Raw genomic sequence first — 19,933 nt, forward strand, 5'->3', positions numbered from 1 at the left:
CAACCAGTGTCCAGGAGAACCCTTACCATTTGCTGAAGGAGAGCGGGGGAAGTACTGGGAGCTCCTCTTGTCTGGGCTGGGGTAGGGGCTGCTGGGAGGCTGGTCATACAGTGGTAGTGGCGGCAGGGAGCCGGGCGGCTTGGGGGATGGAGAGATCTGCCATGAAGGGAAGGGAGGTTACAAGTGCTTACTCAGGAAGGACAGACTAGCTTCTCTGACTGACTACTGCAGACAAATTACTTTTTTCTGGAGCTGAGTTATGACTGTTGATTTCTTTTGGTCAGATTCATTAGAAGCACATGAACTTGGACTAAACACCCCAAACCCCAATTTTGTGTTGCTTAAATCTTTTTCCTCTCATAGATCTCATCATACCATTGATTAGTTTATCTTAAATAGTTATCAAGTCAAATCATTCTCTAGAGTTCCATTAAAAACATACCAAATTAGTCAAGTCAGTAAATTCAATGAAGAACAAAAAAGGGGACAAGTTATATTTTTTTATATGTGTAAAAAATAAAATAACTGGCAGAGTTTCTGACTGCCCCAGGTTTCGTAGATGTCAGGCTAAGTGGTCATCCTATCTGATAAAGAGGGAATATGCTAACTGACCATCACGCCCTCACAAAGATGGCAGTGCCCCCAGCCAATAAGGAGGGAATATGCTAATTGGCTGCCACGCCCTCAAAGATGGTGGTGCCCACAGCCACAAGATGGTGATGCCATCCCCTCAGCCCCACCGGGGCGACAGGTGCGTGGCATGGCCGGGCCCACCCCCTGGCAGGTCCAGCCACTCCGCACGCCTGTCTCCGGAGTCCCCCGGTCCCCTCAGCCCCCAAGCTGCCCAGGGCTGGCCCGAGGTGCAGGCCAGCCTTGGATGGTGGCTGCACAGCCACCTAGGGCCGCCTGAGGCTCAGGTAACCAGGGCCGGCCGAGGCTTGCGCTGCCTGCAATGGCAGCAGCAGAGGTGTGATGGGGGTGTCACCTTCCCCTGATCGCTGGGTTGCCTCCCGCCCCTGAGGGCTCCCGGACTGTGAGAGGGGGCAGGCCGGGCTGAGGGACCCCCACTCCAGTGCATGAATTTTCATGCATCGGGGCTCTAGTGATATCATGTAAACAAGACATGTTCCTTATGGTCCTGGACCTGCCAGGCTGCCGTGATAGATCCAAATTAGGGGTTTCCTGTAAAGGCAAGTTTGCTATAATGAGCTAAGCTTAGGGCCACATGAGTATAATGGGGCTTTGGCAGGCTCATCAATTCTCTGAAATGGACTGACACGACCTGGGCTGGCAGGAGGCTCTGACAGTGAGGGAGAGAAAAGGCAAGCTAATATTTTTACTACATAAACTAACCACAGAGAGAATACAATCCCTCTCTGGCTTGTTTCTGTTTCTCCTCAAAACCATTCTTTTGTGTGTCACATACAATTTAGCATTTTGGTTAATGGATTCATAGAATAGAATGTGGGAGCGGAGAGGTGTGACACAGCCTTTACAGAAGGGCCTGACTGGTAAGTCCTACTTTCCCAAATTTGGTTTTGCAGAAACCTGACAACTGAGGACTGGAGTGGTGAGGGGAGGCTGAGACCACAGCCCACTTCTGCATGGGTCCACAGACCCCGTGGGAGTCATTTTCTTTAAATATCTTACTCAGCTTTCTCTCTTCTCATGTACCTGAATCTCTCTCATCCCTGGAGTGTCACCATTTTCTGAGGCTGAAAGTTCTTCCACTAGCACCGATGGGAAAACTCCAATCCGCCCATTGAATTCTCCTTCCCAGAAGCCATCGTCATCTTGGTTTTCTTTGTTCAAGATTCGGATAATTGCTCCCTCAGGAAAAGATAATTCGTCATCTGTCTGACCCTCGTAGTCATAAAGTGCTTTCACGAAACAGACTAGGTGGCAAGAGAGAGAAAAACGCAGTGAGAATGATGACAGCCAGGTTACTTGCGACCTCCCCTGTGCTCATGTGAGGACTAAGAGAGCATTGTGCAGAGCAGGAGTAAAGCTGTAATTTTTACCCACTGAAGATCAACTTTAGGGTGCGACGATAAAGAATAAAAGTGGCCAAATAAAGGAAAACATGTTAGAGAATAGGAATGGAGTTGTGCTTTTAATCTGCTGACGGTTGACTCCGGGGAAATAGTTTAGGCCAAATGAGACAGATAAAGAGTGCCTTATTTCAGTCTTTACCACTGGCGTCTCCGTTGAGGCTGCCTGAAACGAGCTCGGCCTCCGTGGAATTGCTGGATGTGTGTGACCGACTGTCCAAGGCAGCCAGGGACTGCAGCATGCTCAGGAGACTGTTGGAGGTGGGAAACTGGAGGTACTTTTCTGGCACATACCCCACTTGACCAACTTTGTTTCGAGCCTGAGTAAAAGACATGCGACAAAACAGGTTTGCACACACAATCTGGACAGAGCATAGCAAGAACCGAAACACACTCCTAAAAATGTCACAAGAAGGGGTGATATGAGCAAAGGAATATACCTTTACCCAGTCTTCCATATCTCCATCTTCAATCACTTCTAACACCTCATGTTCCTCAATGGTCAACTCATCTGGTTGAGAAGCCTGCAATGTAGGATGGTCATGGACAAAATAAAAAAGGTTAGATAAAGAGAAGATGTGCGCTGATCATAACAAAAACTGGGGATCAAAATACTGAAATGATTTTGAAAACGTATCAAACACAAAAATTTAAGTGTTGTAAAACTATCATAATGAGGTGAAGTTTTACTTAAAAACAAACAACTAAACAAAATAAAGCCATAACCAAAACTGGAGAAAGGGAGTCCTGCAGAGGCAAGAGGCTCAGTGAACACTGCGGTCTCGGGAAGTAGGGGAGCAGGGTTCCAGCTCCGGCTTCTGCATCTACGGTGAGTTATTCAACTTCTTGATGTCTCCATTTCTTCAATGACAACCCTGCCATTCTCAGGAGGATTGGGGAGTCAATGTGGGATGAATAAGCACAGAGCCACGATGGCTTGGGACGCACAGGCAAAGGAGAAAGCACTGCATTAGAAACCAGAGGGCTACATGGAGGTGCATGCTGGGAAATGCGAGGAGCTATGTACATGGATTGGATGACAGCTTGAGCAGCACCTAGAATTCATCTGGAATCACTGGCGAACTGTGGCCAAGAAAAGAAAGTTGTAGAAAAGGAAATGATTGAGATCTGTCAAAATTTGGATTTATGATGCTCCAACTTAACTGTGGGGACTGGGCTGACCCACTCAGGTGCCTCTGCACGAGCTGCTGACGGTGCCGGCTTCATTACCCCGACAGCAGGAGTTCACTAGCACCAGCCACCCAGATACTGACTGCCCTTGAGGCTGCAGAACCCGAGCACAAACCTCAGGGGCTCTGCAGAAGGGCTGGAGAGAGACTATGTGGCTTTGTTCCCTAAAGAGACTTGTCCATCACCTGTTCACTGGGAGGGGGCTGCTGGCCTTTTCTGACTCTCCAGGGAACAATCTTAAAAGCTGCCCTCAAGTCCCAAGATCAGTTAAAACTATCACCTGAGACCATAGTCTCAAAGTGTGAAAAATCTCCAAATTACACAGCAAAAACCAGACAAGAAAATGGGTCACTTCCTTAAGATTCATTTTCTATTTCATGTACATTAAAACATTTCATCAAACCCAGATTCTGGACATTGCTTGAGATGGAAAAATAGTATTGAAAATAGCTGACCAATCACATAAGTATTTACTCCAGGACCAGAATGTTAAGTAAATTACCTCTGATCTCAAAATATGAGGGAAAAAAGCTCACTGGGTCGTCTTTTTTTAAATCCTCACCTGAAGACATGCTTAGAGAGAGGAAGGGAGACAGAGGGAGAGAGGAAGAGAGGAAGAGAGGGAGAGAGGGGGAAGGGGAGAGAGAGAGAAAGAGACAAGGGGAGGGGGAGAGAGAGGGGAGAGGGGAGAGAGAGAGAGAGAGAAAGAGAGAGAGCGAGAGCGAGAGAGAGAGAGAGAGAGAGAGAGAGAGAGAGAGAGGCACAGATCGATCGGTTGCCTTCCATACATGCCCTGACCTGGAATCGAACCGGCAACCTTTCGGTGCACAGGACTACTGAGCCACTCTAGCCAGGCCTCACTGGTTCTTGACAGCTTTCCCAAAGGAATTTCTTTGCTAACCTGAAATCACATTATACCTTGAATATACCAGCAAAAGGCACCTATATAACAAAGATATTTTTCCTAATTCCACGGCAAGACTTAAAAAGAGCCAACATGCTCCAGCCGGTGTTGCGAAGTGGTTAGAGTGTCAACCCATGCACCGAAGGGTCACAGGTTGGATTTCTGGTCAAGGATGTGTACCTGGGTTGCAGGTTCTATCCCCACCCAAGTTGGTGCATGTGCGGGAGGCAACCAATCCATGCTTCTCTCTCCACTCCACCCCCCCCAACCCCCCCCCCCCCCCCGGCCCCACGCTCTCTAAAAACAAACAGAAAAAATGTCCTTGGGTGAGGATTAAAAATAACAATAACAACAACAAGTACCAAGAGCCAATCATAAGAACACCTTTAAATATATTGTTGTCACCCTGGCTGGGTAGCTCAGTTGGTTAGAGCGTCCAATATGCCAAAGTTGAGAGTATGAGCCTCAGTCAGGGCACGTACAAGAATCAACCAATGGCCCTGGCTGGTGTGGCTCAGTTGGTTGGAGTGTTGTCCCATGCACCAGAAGGTCTATTCCCGGTCAGGGCATATACCTCGGTTGTGGGTTTGGTTGGGGCTTGAGGCACGTACAGGAGGCAACTGATTGATGTGTCTCTTCTACATCGATGCTTCTCTCTCTCTCTCTCAAAAAAAAAAAATCAATAATAATAATAAAAACTTTTATTGCTGTCCTTGTAAAAAAGTCATGGAGGTCCATGCAAGTTGTCCAACATTGTTATATAAGCAGACACCTTCTTGATCATACCACCTCCAAGAAGTGACCAATTCTTCTACCTGACAAGGTCAGGTGCTCTGCATGGCACTGAGGACCCTAGAGAGTCTGGTCTCCAGGTCTCTTGATGCTCCGGCCCTAGCACACTGGTCCTATTCTCTGAACACACCATGTACCCTTGCCTCTATGCTTTTACCAGGCTGTTCCTTATTTCCAGCAGTCGCTGCTCCCTCTTTCCCATCCAGTGAATGGGTTTAGATTACTATGAGTTCAAGTCCAACTTCAGTCTGTAATTTTCAATTATCTTCATAATTTAGGCAAGTGACCATAAGACCTCTCTGAGCCTCAGTTTTCTTTTTATTCTTATTAGAATGTAAGCTCCATGAGAGCAAAGATTTTGTCTGTATTGATCAATGCTAGATCCTTGAACTTAGTTTTTTAGGTACATGGAAGGTGCTCAAGTCATATTTGTTGGATTAATGGCTTGGGAAGGGATTAGAAAAAAATACTTATGGTGCCAGGCACACAGTTCTTCATAAATGGCAGCCACCATTATTACTCATGATTTGAGGCCCAGCTCATGTTTTCCCAGACTACCCACAAGGAGCTGGTTGCTTCTTCCTCCTGCTCTCATAAGGCTTTGCACATCCCTCTAACACTGACTACCATGGCATCATAGTTAGCTGTTCGCCCTTGTGGGCTTCCTACTAGAATGACTTACTTAAAGCAGGGAAGGTAATCTCCTCAACCCAACTAAAGACAGCAAATTGGTCGGTAAATGGTTATTAGTAAAGACATGGTCTCACACTGCCACCTAAAGTCCTAATATACAGTGACAGCCAAAACTCCAGAAGCAGCCATGCCCTCAATGACCCCCACTCTCTCTCTCTAAATTTCCTGTTTTCTTTTAAAACAATATGCTTTTTTCCCCCTGAAGACAAAAAGTAATGTATGTCTTTGTAAAAAAGCTGAAAATATGCATAATTGAGATGTTAAGGTATATACAATTTGGTATCTTCCTTGACATAGCATTTTTTATTACACAAAAAACTCATACTAAAATTTTCAATTATTTTCATAATATTGTTACATTATATCAGTTGTTAATATATTTAACTATTCCCTTATTGGATTGCCAACTTTGAGCTATTATAAAGTAGATGCTTTATAAAATAATGAAAGAACATTGTGTATCCAAAACATATTTCTATATTGTGGGTCATTTCCTTAGGATTTATGCTAGTAGGTTCAAAAGCTATGAGCATTTTTTTTTTCATTTTAAGTTTTTAATGAAAGTTGTATGTAATATTTATTCCTGAATCTTCTCAATTGTTTCTTCCTTGTATTATCACTTTTCCTTTTCTACTTGGCAAGATTTAGCTTTACGTTTAAGGATCTTTTTGCGGACTTTGTCCAGCTTTAATCTAGTGATAACCACCTTGCTGGGGAGAATGCCCACATAAACAGTTGTACCATTAGCTTTCTCCCATTGCACTCGTTCAATGTAGATGACATATTTCTTCCTGTAAACCTGGACTACTTTGCCAATTTGCTGCCCTTTGTAATGTCCTTGAACAACCTGAACTTCATCATCCTTTCGGATGGGCATGGATCAAACATTGTACTTCTCTCTCAGCTCTTTGGAAAGAGGAGAAGACATAATCTTCCTTCGAATGCGGGAAGGTGCATTGAAATGCCTTTTACGGTTCTTGCTCCGGTCAGAAGTCACAAAGGGACTGAACTTCATTTTGACCGCTGGCGCTCCTAGGAAGGCCGAAAGAGGGACGAGACCCACACGCTGTTTCCGGTTCTCTATGAGCATTTGTAAAGTTTTTGAATCTGGTTCTTAAATACAGCTTTTCTTTATTTTCACAAGATTAATCCAGGCCTTTTTGCTATTCTGGACTATAGGAATCACTATTGGGCTTATATTTAATCTCCATTCTAGCCTGTCCTCTATAGTTATCTATATCAGGATCAGGGTTACCGTCTTAAAAGCCCAGTCTGACTTTAGGACATCCAATGGCTCCTCCCAGGCAGGATAAAGGCAAACTTCAGTCTGGTCTACAAGGCCCTTTGCTGTCTGACGGCAAACATCTTTACTTCCAGCTGCTCTGTTCGCCACACTTGATGCTCATGCACCACTGAATTTCCCAGACACCCACAGGCTCATCACACTGTGTCTGTATCTACGGTTCTCTTTGCTTAGAAGGCTCATTCCTTCTCACTGTATCTAGAAAGATCTAAGAATTCATGATCTAACTTAAATACCACCTTGTCTGTAAAATTTCTCCCAACCATCACAGGGAGAATTAGCAGTTTTACCTCTACTATGTTTTCAGACATATTCTATTTTTTCAACTTAATATTTATTCTTCCCAGACTATCCATTTTGGGGGGACATGGATTATGCCACATTCATTCTTGCATCTGCAAAAGTTATCACAAAATGGGCACTCAATAAATGCTTAATGATTAACTGATTAAATAGATTTGTATAGTCTGTTTACCATAGGGACATACCTGGGATATGCCAACAGAGGGGATGCTGGGTGAATGTGAGATGTTTACAATCACTCAGACACCTAGGACCCTTCTCCACTTAAGGATCTCAAATTTTAATTCTGAAACTTCAAAGTAAATAGAATATTGAGACACGGTGAGATGGGGAAACTTTCTCAAAGTTAGTTTTATAATCTCTATAACAATTCTCCAAGTATCTCAGAAGATTATTTCAAATTTTCAAAAGATAATCTAAACAGTTTACATAAGAAAAAAAACAAACACCCCAACTCTTTCAGAAAAGAGGAGGTATTTTTAATTTAAATATACAATGAAAGGTTGTTAAAGTAAAAAGTCTGGAAATCACTGATATCGAGGAGTAAATACTGCCAACTTTTGGCTTATCCAGGGATGGGGATGGTGGGAGTGAGACTATCGCGTATATGATTGCTGAAGATTCTCTCCAGACCCTTCCTCTGTTGTTGTCCTCTAAGCACTGGGTTTCCATCAGCATGAAAGCCAGAGGAGGGTTCATTTGTTCATGCCTTTCTTACATCATTTATTTACTCCACAATTATTTACTGAGTACCTACTATGTGCCAGGCACAGTCCTACATGCTGAAGACACATAGACAAGGTATACAGACACAGACCGGTTTCTGCCTCCATGAACTTTTAGTGGGGAATCAGACAAAGAAGTGTAAAAACAAATAAGCTTAAGTGTAGTTGATGACAAGTGCTATATAGTAGATAAAAGAGGGCAGAGGGCAAAGGGATAGAGAGGAGTGACTGAGCAGTCAGTTATGTATTTACGTGGTCAGGGGAGACCTGAGGAGGCACTATTTGAACTGAGCCTCACTGAATAGCAGAGGGAAGTTAAACAAGATTTGGGAAAAGACAGTTCTAGGTAGAGGAACAGCAAGTGCAACGTTATCAAGACAGGAAGGAGCCTGGAGCCTTTGAAGACGGAAAGGCAGCCAGAGTGGCCAACGTATAGTGAGTGAGGAGTTAGGAGGGGGAAGGGTCTGGTGTGAAGCTAGGGAGACCGGCAGGGGCCAGACCAATCCAGTGAAGAGCTTGTTTTTATAAATGTGATGGGAAGCTTAAAAGGGTTTCAGGCAGGGGAACAAAATAATCTCCTTTATGTGTTAAAGATAATTCTGGCTGCAGAATGGAAAATGGACTATTGGGAGGCAAGTATGAAGAAGGGATACAAATTATGAGTGTTTTTTTTCCATTTACTGTAATCAAAGCAATGACCTAGACCAAGATGGTGAAAAGGGAATGGATTCAGGATACATTTTGAAAGTGGACTCAATAGGACTGACTGATGGACTGGATGAGCGGAGTGAGGCAAAGAGAAAACGAGGGGAACTGAAACCCAGTTTACTGAGTAAAAACTTAATGTGCAAGCAGGGCAGGGGTGAGTGAGATTGAGAACTATTATACTAAACCAAGTTTGGATATTCTGGCATCTATTTATCCAGGTCCTTGCTTAATATGGAAACAAGAGTTGGTTATATCAAGATTAGGAAAGGTAAAGATGAACCACCTGCTTTGTAAAAAAATTTTATTTTAATATCAATTTGAGGATCACCTTAATAAAGGGTCTAGTGTTAAGCAGGCAACTGATAACAAGAGTAAGAGTTCTATGTACTGAAAGTTTATCAGATGCCAGGCACTATGACAAGTGCTTTGCTATAAAAGTGTTATTTAATTTCAACTAGCCTTATAATATTATCCCCATACAATAGATAAGAAAACTGAGGCTCACAGAGACTAAGGGACTAGTGTGGTCATATAGCTCCTTAAGAGGCTGATACAGGATTTTAACCCAGGCTAATGACATCAGAGCCTAGACTCTTCACCATTATGTTATGTTGCCTCTAATATTAACTGAACACCAATTTTATGTTAAACACAGTATGAGAGGCTGGGCAGATACAGTTATATGTATCTTCAGAGCTGTTACAATTTAATATGAGCAATGTGTTAGAGAAATACAAACCTTGTACGAATAAACAACTTTGCAGGTGAGTGGATAATTTCTTAAGGTGCCAGAAGGACTGGAACTGCTGTCATCAAAAACATCCATGTTGTCTTCAAACTCTTCTTCTTCTCTTTCAGTATCTGCATTAAGCTAGGAAAAATTAGAAGCCATTGGCTACCTTGAAAACTTCAAGAAAGTGGTTGAAAGCAAGAGAAATACTTAAAACCTGATTATTTCAAAATATTAACTTATTCAACTGCATCCTATATAATAAAAGCCTAATATGCTAAGTGTCTGGTCGTCCGTTCAACCAATCAAAGTGTAAAATGCTAATGATATGCTAAGGATGCTCAACCATTCGCTATGATGTGCACTGACCACCAGGGGGCAGATGCTCTGACTGGTAGGTTAGCTTGCTGCTGGGGCCTGGCTAATCAGGCCTGAGTGAGCTGGGCCGGACATGCCCTAGAGCCTTCCCGCAGTCCCTCCCGGGCTGGCCAACCTCCCTGGCCCTGATCGTGCACTGGTGGGGATCCTCGGCCTGGCCTGTGCCCTCTCGCAATCTGGGACCCCTTGCGGGATGTCAGAGAGCTGGTTTTGGCCTGATCCCGCAGGCCAGGCTGAGGGACCCCACTGGTGCATGAATTCGTGCACCAGGACTCTAGAATAGAAATAAAAGTATCTATTCTCACTCGCATTTTTCATGTTATGAAAGGACACAGGTTTTTAAAAACCAAGAGTAAATGTCTTTCAAATTTTTATCAGCATCCTTTCACTTTTCACTGTTAAACACCAACTAATAAAGACCTCTTACCATTTTAAACTGATCATATTGGGGAACATCAAAAAGATTTCTAAATGCTACCAAGGATGTAGAGAAACAGGCTTTCATCTATGGCTGATAAAAATGTAATTTGACATATTCCTTAAGAAAAATAACCTACCTACTGAAATAAAAATTAAACATACCACTGATCTAGCAATTTCACTTCTGTAAATCCATTAGAAATAAAAGCATTAGGATGTGGGACTATATAATCTAGGATGTTTACTGCAACATTGCATGTAGTGGCAAAAGCCTGAACACAATCTATATGGTCATCATTAGAGGAATGTCCGGATAAACTGTGATGTGTCTATATTATAGATCAATAACACCAATTAAAAATGAGTTAGGGAATAGAAAGCCCAGAAATAAACCCTCCCATATATGATTTAATGCTTTTCTACAAGGGTCCCAACACTATTCAATGGGGAAAGGACAGTCTTCTTAACAAATGGTACTGGGAAAATGAGATATCTATATGTAAAAGAGTGAAGTAGACCCTTACCTTATAAAAATTAACTCAAATTGATCAAAAACCTAAATGTAAGAGCTAAAACTATAAATTCCTAGAAGAAAACACAGGGGAAAAGCTTCATGACACTGGATTTGGCAATGATTGCTTGGATATGACACCAAAAGCACAAGTAATAAAAGAAAAAAAGATAGATTGGACTTGATCAAATAAAAAACTTTTATGCATCAAAGGACAGAGTAAAAAGGCAACTTACAAAATGGGAGAAAATATTTGCAAATCGTATATCTGATAAGGGATTAATATCCAGAATAGTATATAAAGAATGCCTAAAACTCAACAGTAAAAAAACAACCCAATTCAAAATGGATAAAGGACCTAAAAAAACATTTCTCCAAAGAAGATATCCGAATGGGCAATAAGTACATGAAAAGATGTTCAACTTCACTAACCATTGGGGAAATGCAAATAAAACACGTTACAACAAGGTATCACTTCACACCCATTAGGATGGCCATTATCAAAAGACAGGAAATAAGTGGAAAAACTGAAGCACTTGTGTACTGCTGGTAGGAATGTAAAATGGTGCAGTGCTGTGAAAAATGGTATGGAAGTTCCACAAAAAACATAACATAGAATTACCATATGATCCAGAAATTTCAGTTCTAGGTATATACCCCAAAGAATTTGAAAGCAGGGACTTGAATAGATATTTGTATGCCAATGTCAATAGCAGCATTATTTATAGTAGCCAAAAGGTGGAGGCAATCCAAGATGAATGGACAGACATACCAATGGAATATTATTCAGCTTTGAGAAGGAAGGGAATTATGACACATGCTACAATATGGGTGAACCTTGAGGACATTAATATTAAGTTAAATAAGCCAGCACAAAAAGATAAAAACAGTACAATTCTACTTATATGAAGTATTTAGAATAGTCAAATTCACAGAGACATAAAGTAGAATTTTGGTTGCCAGAAATTGGGGTTTGGGGGTGTGTGTGTGGAGTTTTACTTCTGAAAGATGAAAAGAGTTCTGGAGATGGATGATGGTTATGTCTGCACAACAACATGACTGTACTTAATGCAACTAAACAGTACACTTAAAAATGATTTAAGTGGTCAATTTTATGTTATGTATATTTTACCACAAAAGGAGCATTTTTCCTTTTGAAATACAGCATGAGGAAAACAATTTTTAACGAAGTTTAAAAGTGTATTAGTCACCACAGCTAAAAGGCACATATTAATTAAAATGGTACAAAATATAAAAAATGTATTTACCTAGAGTGCTGTCCATGATATTAAAGTACAAATAATATTTATATAATCATAACTATCTGACAGGGGTAAGTAGAGTAAAAAGAGTAATGACTGGAGAACAGAAGAGGTGACTGACTTGTTTTTTATATACTCCTGTACTATCTGAACTATTAGAACAAGCATGTTTTACTTTTTAAACTAAAAATCCAATAAAGATGAAACAAAACCAAGCTTAAAGGTTTCTTTGTTTGTAGCTACATATAAGCACTTATTTGGCTACATTTTCCCTTGTTTAAACATTCAATGGCACCAAATGTTTGCACATTAAGGATATAAGGAATGAACAGTCAGAACTGGGCCTCACAGTAGAACAATTAATTAAAATATTAAATACCGACTATATGTTGAACACTATGCTAGGCTCTTAAATATGAAACGGAGGGCACCACCCATGCTTTGCAGGAGCTCACAATCTAAGTGGAAAAGTACTGCAACTAAATGCTAAGTGCGTAGGGAAGTATGAATATGGAAGAGGTCACTGGAGAAGGTCAGAGATTTCCTGGATTTAATGAGTCAAAAAGGAGAGGCTGCCTTTATTGTTAAGTTCTACTTTTTAATAAATTAAAATGACTTCTCTTAAGTAATTATCACTAACGGACTCTCCTTTTAACTGCATTTCTCTAACAATATTCTACAGAATTTTTTTTTTGTATGTGTGGGTTTCAGAAGATTAAATCATGCATATTTTCCATCACATTTATTGGTTCCATTTCAAAATCCCTGTATATTCTCATTTATAACTACTATTGAAAATCTTCACAACCGAGTGAGGTAATTGTCCACCTCATCTTACAAACAATTCATCTACGGTCAATCAGGTCGATGACCAAGTAGGCTCAAATCTTGACCTTTCAAATCACCTCAGGCTTATGATTCTACTATTTCCCAACAAGGCATTGTGTCATAAGAGATGAGGATCATATGCTAGAAATTGCTTTCATATTCTAGTAAAGGTTATAGACATTAAAAAAACTGTTGCCATTACAAAACAAAACAAAACAACAAAAAACACACATACATCTTTAAGAACTAAAATTAAAGCCAATGTGGGTAGAACAAGTTTCCAAAAATATATAAGGAATGTTAATATGTACTGTGCTTTGGCACTGGGAATCAATCCAAAACATTTTATCTTGGCAACGCTGTTTGATACTAAGCATTCCGTCCTTCCCCTTTATATTCTGAGTTCACTTTTTGATTCTCATGAAAGGGAACGAAAGGTTGTAGCGACAGCAGTGGGGTCACTGCCACGTGCCTTTTGCATTGCTCTGTTTCATAACTGCTCTCTTACCCTTTCCCCTTCCTGTCACCTGACAGAACTTCAATCACTATTCTTTCTAGCTGTACTAATATTTTCCCTTTCTTTGAAGTTTTAAAATGCTTACTCTTATTGCAAGGGCAGATAAGGACCTTTCTGAGTTGGTTTCAGTAGCCATCTTCTGGTACTTGGCAAAACAAGCTCTGAAAGGGCTTTAAGGTCCTATAATGAACTAGAAAGCAATGGGTCCTCTAGGTTCGACACACATGGGTTTGGATGCTGACTATGCCATTTACTTGTTGTGTGACTTTGGGAAAATTATTTAACTTCTCAGCTTAATCTCTATAATGGCGATAATACTTCTTCATATGAAAAGGTGTTCAACATTATTAATGAAATGCAAATTAAAACTATAATGACATACTACCGAATACCTATTAGAATGTCTAAAATTAAAGAGACTGACCATACCAAGTGCTGGCAAGGTTGTGGAACCACCGGAAACACCAGCATCCTACTGATGGGAGTATAAAATGGTACAACCACTCTGGAAAACAGTTTGGCAGCTTCTTAAAATGTTAACTATGTACCCACTATAATGTTGTCATCATAATTAGCTAGTTAATAATAGGAAGAGAGCAAAGGGGAGGCCAGGCGTGATAAGCATGGCCATCTGGGCAGCTTTACCAGGAAGCTACAGCTTCACGCTCCCCAGGAGCCACCGTCCACACCCTGTAGATCTCGGAGGAAAGGGCTCGAACAAAGCGGGAGACGGGTACATGCACAGCGAAGTTGGCGTGATGTAGGGAAGATGCTTGCCTGTCAGTCTAGCCTGGGGGACAATGGATTGGGTACACGGTGGCCCCCATCAGACATGCATGACATTTTGGAAAGTTAAGATCCTCAAAGCGTTCCCTCTCTCTTATTCACCTCTCAATCGTTCTTGCCCTCTCTTGCTCTGTGACCTGCACTGGCCCATGCACTTGCTTCTTCTCTCTCCATAGCCATGTGCCCTTAAGCAGCCACACAGCCAACAGCATGCAGACCCCACATGCAATGGACTACCTACCACTGGGAACACAAACTAAGCTAGCCAGATGCTGGACTTTAATATGGAGCAGAAACTGTGGGCAGTACCCTTAATTCTGGCCCTGTTGAAAACAAGATTGGACTTCTTCCATGAGGAGACAGACAGAGATGGGACCTTGGAGGGAACCCCCTTAATTTTACATAATCGATAAAGCTTTCCACAAAACCCCATCCTCCCGTGGGGGCCTCAGGAGATTCTTTTCCTTGGGGCACCTCAAGAGCTCCACTTCCACCGATAACATAACCCACTCAAAACATACGTTCAATGCAGTTTTTCTTGTAATAGCCCCATAACCCAAATGTCCATCATCATCAGGTGAATGGATAAACAAACTGTGGTGTATTCATACAATGGAACACTACCCAGCAATGAAAAGATGGAACTACTGTACATGCATCATCATGGGATGATCCTCAAAATTATCATGCTGAGTGAAAGAAGCCAGACACACCCCCCCCCCCAAAAAAAAAGTGTACACATTGTATGATTCTGTTTATATAAAATTCTAGGAAATTCAAACTAATCTATAGTGGCAGGAAGAAGATCAGTGGCTGATTGAGGTGCTGGAAGGAGCGTGAGGAAACAAAGTTCTCACTGGTGCATTCATATGTCAAAATGTACCTAACTGTATGCTTTAGATATGTACAGTCTATTTATGTCAATTATACCTCAGCAAAGCTGTTAAAAATATCAGTAAAGCTTCAAAATTTTAATGACAATTGACCACATAGTACTTGAAAACGCTAGAAGACCACTAGCTATATTGAAAATAGGATGTTCTGCCCTAACCGGTTTGGCTCTGTGGATAGAGCATCGGCCTGCGGACTGAAGGGTCCCAGGTTCGATTCCAGTCAGGGGCATGTACCTTGGTTGCGGGCACATCCCCAGTAGGGGGTGTGCAGGAGGCACCTGATCCATGTTTCTCTCTCATCGATGTTTCTAACTATCCCTCTCTCTTCCTCTCTGTAAAAGTCAATAAAATATATTAAAAAAAAAAAGAAAATAGGATGTTCAATGATGATTCAACAAATGCTTTAAAAAAAGAAAAACAGGAATGCACAGCAATTAAAACGACTCATGATAACAGGTAGAGGGGTAAAGGGTTAGCCACAGGGTCATAAAGGACGGAAAAGAGCAGGGCTTTAGAGGCAGACACATCTGGGTTCAAATTCCTGCTCTCTCCACTTACTAGCTGTGTGCTCCTGGGTGAGATGTTTAACTCTTCTAAGTCCACCTCCCTGTCGGCAAACGCATTCAGAATTGTTGTGATCATTAACTGAAATAATGTAGGAATGGGCCTGACATAGTACCTGTTACAGAACAGATACTTTAATGATGTACAGTGAGCTCCCTACTTTTAGCAGTATTTTAAGCTTAGTTGGTACACTTGGATGGAGTAAACTGCTTATCTCCAGGTTCAGATGAATATTTTGAACAGGTACTACGTACAAGGATCTGTGTCAGGCACTTATAGCTAGGCAGAAAACCAAAGGACACAATACAGCTGGAGATACTTCTCTTAGAAGAGAAAGTCTCTACATCTTTTCAATGTCCACTGCTTGGTCTTAACTGTCACGAGACTGGTTCTCTCAATCTGTGGATACCACCTCAACAGACATACTCAGCTTGTGAATTCCCAGCAGCTAGCAAAGCGTTTCATAAGCATTGCAGGCTCAATACATACTTACTGAATTAAACAAAGCTGATCCCAACTGGGAATTTGAAATGTCAGTTTCACTAAGAAAGGTGGGCTGTTTAAGTATGGAGTTTAATTTAGTCCAATAAAAAGACCACTGCCCATCTGGAAATAATGTAAACAAAAGCGACAGAAGATTTTTTCAGGTGTATTTTACAATTTTCTACAGTCTACACTTATCACGTTATAAAAATCCATTATTTATTTTCTTTGGGATTAGCTCAAGTCAACAGATTTTCATATTTCAAAAACAAAGCCCATTGGACTGCAAGGACGATTAGGCATTGTTGAGGCAGATGGGAACCAAACTATCATCCTGAGGGCTAAATATATTTAATCTCTTTGCCTTTCAGAAACGTTATTCAGCATAGTCTACAGAGTGAGCGGAGTCAGAATTTACGTCGATGCCACGGTGCAAAATGCCTGGATTCTTAGGTTGCACAACTAAGCAGATGTCAGGATGCCCTTGTACAGTAGCCGGGAGAAAGGGCTGAAGACAAGAAAGTCACGTAAACAGTGTTAGCTACAGTTTGAGAATCTAAAGAAAAAAAATAATAAAAAGAACAACAACAACAAAAAACACCCAAGCTCAAACTGAAACAAAGAACTATAGACATCTGACCCAATAAATCTACTTCTAAGAATCTACATTACAGAAAAAATAAACCCAGCATGAAAAAAAAGAAATATGTACACAAATGGTTTTTTTAGAGTATTATTTAGACTACCTGGAGGCAATCTAAATATTGAACCTACATGGAACAGTTAAATGAATTACAGCACGCTTTCCTGATGGAATACTATACAGATATAAAAAGGATGGTTATGAAGACCATTCAGCAATCTGGAATGTTAGTTAACTTTATTATGATAAATATGTTAAAAAAAAAGAATAGTAGAAAGAGAAAGAAATTACATCAAGTTGCTAACAGTAGTGTTATAAAGATGAGCTTTAGGTAATGTTTTTCACTATTATATTTTCTAATTATAGTCTAGTTATCTAACTTTTTCTATTCTAAAGTTAAGATAATTTCAAAATTAGGCTGTAAACTGGGTTTATGAGTAAGAGAAGGCAGGAAAATAAGAGAAGGGAGGGATGAGTGAAGGCTGACTGGGTCACTGGTAGCGATCCAATCATATGAAGCTGTGTGTAGGCTCCGGTTAACCATCAATTGAATATAACAGTAGACTGCTCTCCTTTTAAAAAATGGTGTTATATTCTGTGAATCTTTGTCTCCCCCCCCCACCCCCCCCGCCAAATCCTATATTCTGTACTACAGGATAACACAGAAGGCAAAGAGTTAATACCCAACTAAGTATAGTTCCTTCCTTATTTTATAAGGTAAATAGGCACGTAACCACTTTAACATCTATAAGGCACTTTACACTACTGATGTCTAACAGCAGTATTTACCATGTTTTCCAGATGGAAGGGAATTCTAAACTTGATGACTAATGTTTCTGTTGGCATCTATAATGGAAGAAACAATTTAGTCCCCAGACCGTGCATTTGTGATTTATGCTCCTAGCCAGCTAGCTGTCAGTGTGAAGAGATAACTCCCTGTGAATAATTTCAGTGCTGTCATTTAAAAGCAGGTTAAATAAATATTGAGGCTTCATTAAGCTATTTTGTGACTACATCTCTTCCTTATTTGTATTGTTAGTAGAGTTTCCACAAAATATATCCTTCAGCTGAAAGCGTGAAGACACAAGCGCCCCAAGACTGACCAGAGGAAAGGAAGAGTGAAAAGGGATTGATTGCAACATGCTCCTTTCACAGGAGATATGGTATGTCTCTAAATGAGCTGATGCCTTTGGACAGTTCTCAAAAATACCCAATTTAATCAACACTCACTGCCCGACTGTACTACTCACTGCCAGACACTGTACTAGGCACATCTTTATTTTCTTCCTTCACACTCAGAAGCCTTTTTTAAAAATCTCATTTTAAAGTTCTTCAAGGACTATCTCAAATGACATCTCCTTCTTGGACAAATGTCTTTCCTATTTTTCTGGTTGGTATTGAGCTTTACTGACGACTCTTGACAAAATCACGAGATTTTGGAGTTAGAGGAGATCTTAGAATCATTTAACTTAACTTTCTTCCTGAAACCCAGAGAGAAGTGACTTTTTCCAAGGTGTGCAGATGAGTTAGGAGTAAGCAACAAAAAAAATCTTTATTGTTGAAAGCATTACATAGGTCCCCCTTTTCACTTCCACTGACCCCTTCTAGCCCACCCTCAACGCCCCTCTAGGCCTTCACCACCCTATTGTCTGTGTCCATGGGTTATGCATATATGCATACAAGTTCTCTGATTGATCTCTTCCCCCTCACCCCCCACCTCCACCTTCCCTCAGGCGTAAGCAATTTTGAGTTTGCCATGAGGTCGCCCAGTCACACACTAGATCTATAAAAGCCTGTCTGCTCTTTGAGGAGAGAGACCACGTCTTGTTCATTTCTGATTTGCTCAGGAAGCAAACACACAGTTAGGTGGTAAGCGCCAGCCCAGTTGATGCACTTAGAAAAGGTGCCAGTCCAAGGAAAAGCATGGGCTTGATTGGCTGCCAACAGAGCTGCTGATGAAGCCAAAAGCAAATCTGTGCCTGGAGTTTGCGGTCATCACAGCTCCTATACAACAGAATAACCTGAAGTAGATGGGAGTTTGACTTTTAAAAGATGCAAGCTCTTCTAACCCCAAAGTCAAGTGGACGATGTGTGCTTATTTTCCCCAGCTGGGTTGCCAATAACAGTGAAATAAAAATAAACCTTCAATAGATTATTTTTCCTTAAAATGCACATGCACACACAATCCTTTTTAAATGTGCAAGCAGAATGGTATGTAAAAAAATTGAGAAAACTTCTAGGAATGTTCTTAAATTTTGGCCAATTTCTCTAGCAAGGATGCCTTTTTAAATCTGAAGGGCACAAGCACTGAAAGGGCACTATGGCTATAGTGGGAAGTTGGAAGATTAGAATTTTATTTTTTAGTTTGCCACTATTCCTTCCTTCCATCCATCCATCCATCCATCCATCCATCCATCCATCCATCCATCCATCCATTTCTTCCTTCAACAGATGTTTATTGAATAGCTACTATGTGCCAGGCACTTTGCTCATGAATCAGGCAGGCATGGAGATTACATTCTAGAGAGAAAGACAGATAATAAACAAAATCCAGTCAGCCGTTCAACCAATCAAAGCATAATATGCTAATGATATGCTAAGGCTGCTCAACCACTTGCAATGACATGCACTGACCACTGGGGGCAGACAGTTGACCATCGACCAGTTGCTATGATGTACACTAACCACTAGGGGCAGACGCTCTGACTGGTAGGTTAGCTTGCTGCTGGGGTCCAGCTGATTGGGACTGAGCGAGACAGGCCGGACATGCCCTGGAGCCCTCCTGCAGTCCTTCCCTGGCTGGCCAACCTCCTGCGTCCCTCCCCGGCCCAGATTGTGAACTGGTGGGGTCCCTTGGCCTGGCCTACGCCCTCTTGCAATCCGGGACCCTTGGGGGATGTTGGAGAGCCAGTTTTGGCCCGATGGCAGAATGACCGGTTGCTATGATGTGCACTGACCACCAGGGGGCAGACACCCAATGCAGGAGCTGCCCCCTGGTGGTCAGTGGGCTCCCACAGGGGGAGTGCCACTCAGCCAGAAGCTGGGCTCACAGCTGGCCAAGCGGGGAGCGGGCCTAAGCTGTCAGTCGGATATCCCCTGAAGGCTCACGGACTGCGAGAGGGCAAAGGCTGGGCTGAGGGGCTCCCCAACCCCCAAGTGCACGAATTTCATGCATCGGGCCTTTAGTAGATTGTAATAAATGTCACAAGGAAATAAACAGAAAGAGAATAATGGATGGGGAGGTATCA

General features: G+C 41.6%; 1 protein-coding gene and 1 pseudogene across 2 annotated transcripts in view; both read right to left on the minus strand.

Annotated features, from left to right (window-relative positions):
- Positions 1 to 19,933, minus strand: part of FCHSD2 (FCH and double SH3 domains 2) — a 187,898-nt gene that overhangs the window by 4,490 nt on the left and 163,475 nt on the right. Inside the window, exons 14-18 of the mRNA XM_079789208.1 lie at positions 9,410 to 9,541; positions 2,492 to 2,575; positions 2,194 to 2,371; positions 1,675 to 1,895; positions 27 to 156 (exon numbers count right to left, since the gene is read on the minus strand). Of these exons, the coding sequence (XP_079645334.1) occupies positions 27 to 156; positions 1,675 to 1,895; positions 2,194 to 2,371; positions 2,492 to 2,575; positions 9,410 to 9,541 (745 nt within the window). The remainder of the gene's footprint in view (positions 1 to 26; positions 157 to 1,674; positions 1,896 to 2,193; positions 2,372 to 2,491; positions 2,576 to 9,409; positions 9,542 to 19,933) is intronic.
- LOC307110230 (large ribosomal subunit protein uL24-like) lies at positions 4,457 to 9,393 on the minus strand (annotated as a pseudogene). Its single transcript has one exon. The product of its transcript is annotated as a large ribosomal subunit protein uL24-like (transcript).

This window comes from Cnephaeus nilssonii (assembly GCF_951640355.1).
Source record: "Cnephaeus nilssonii genome assembly, chromosome: 13".
NCBI lineage: Eukaryota > Metazoa > Chordata > Mammalia > Chiroptera > Vespertilionidae > Cnephaeus > Cnephaeus nilssonii.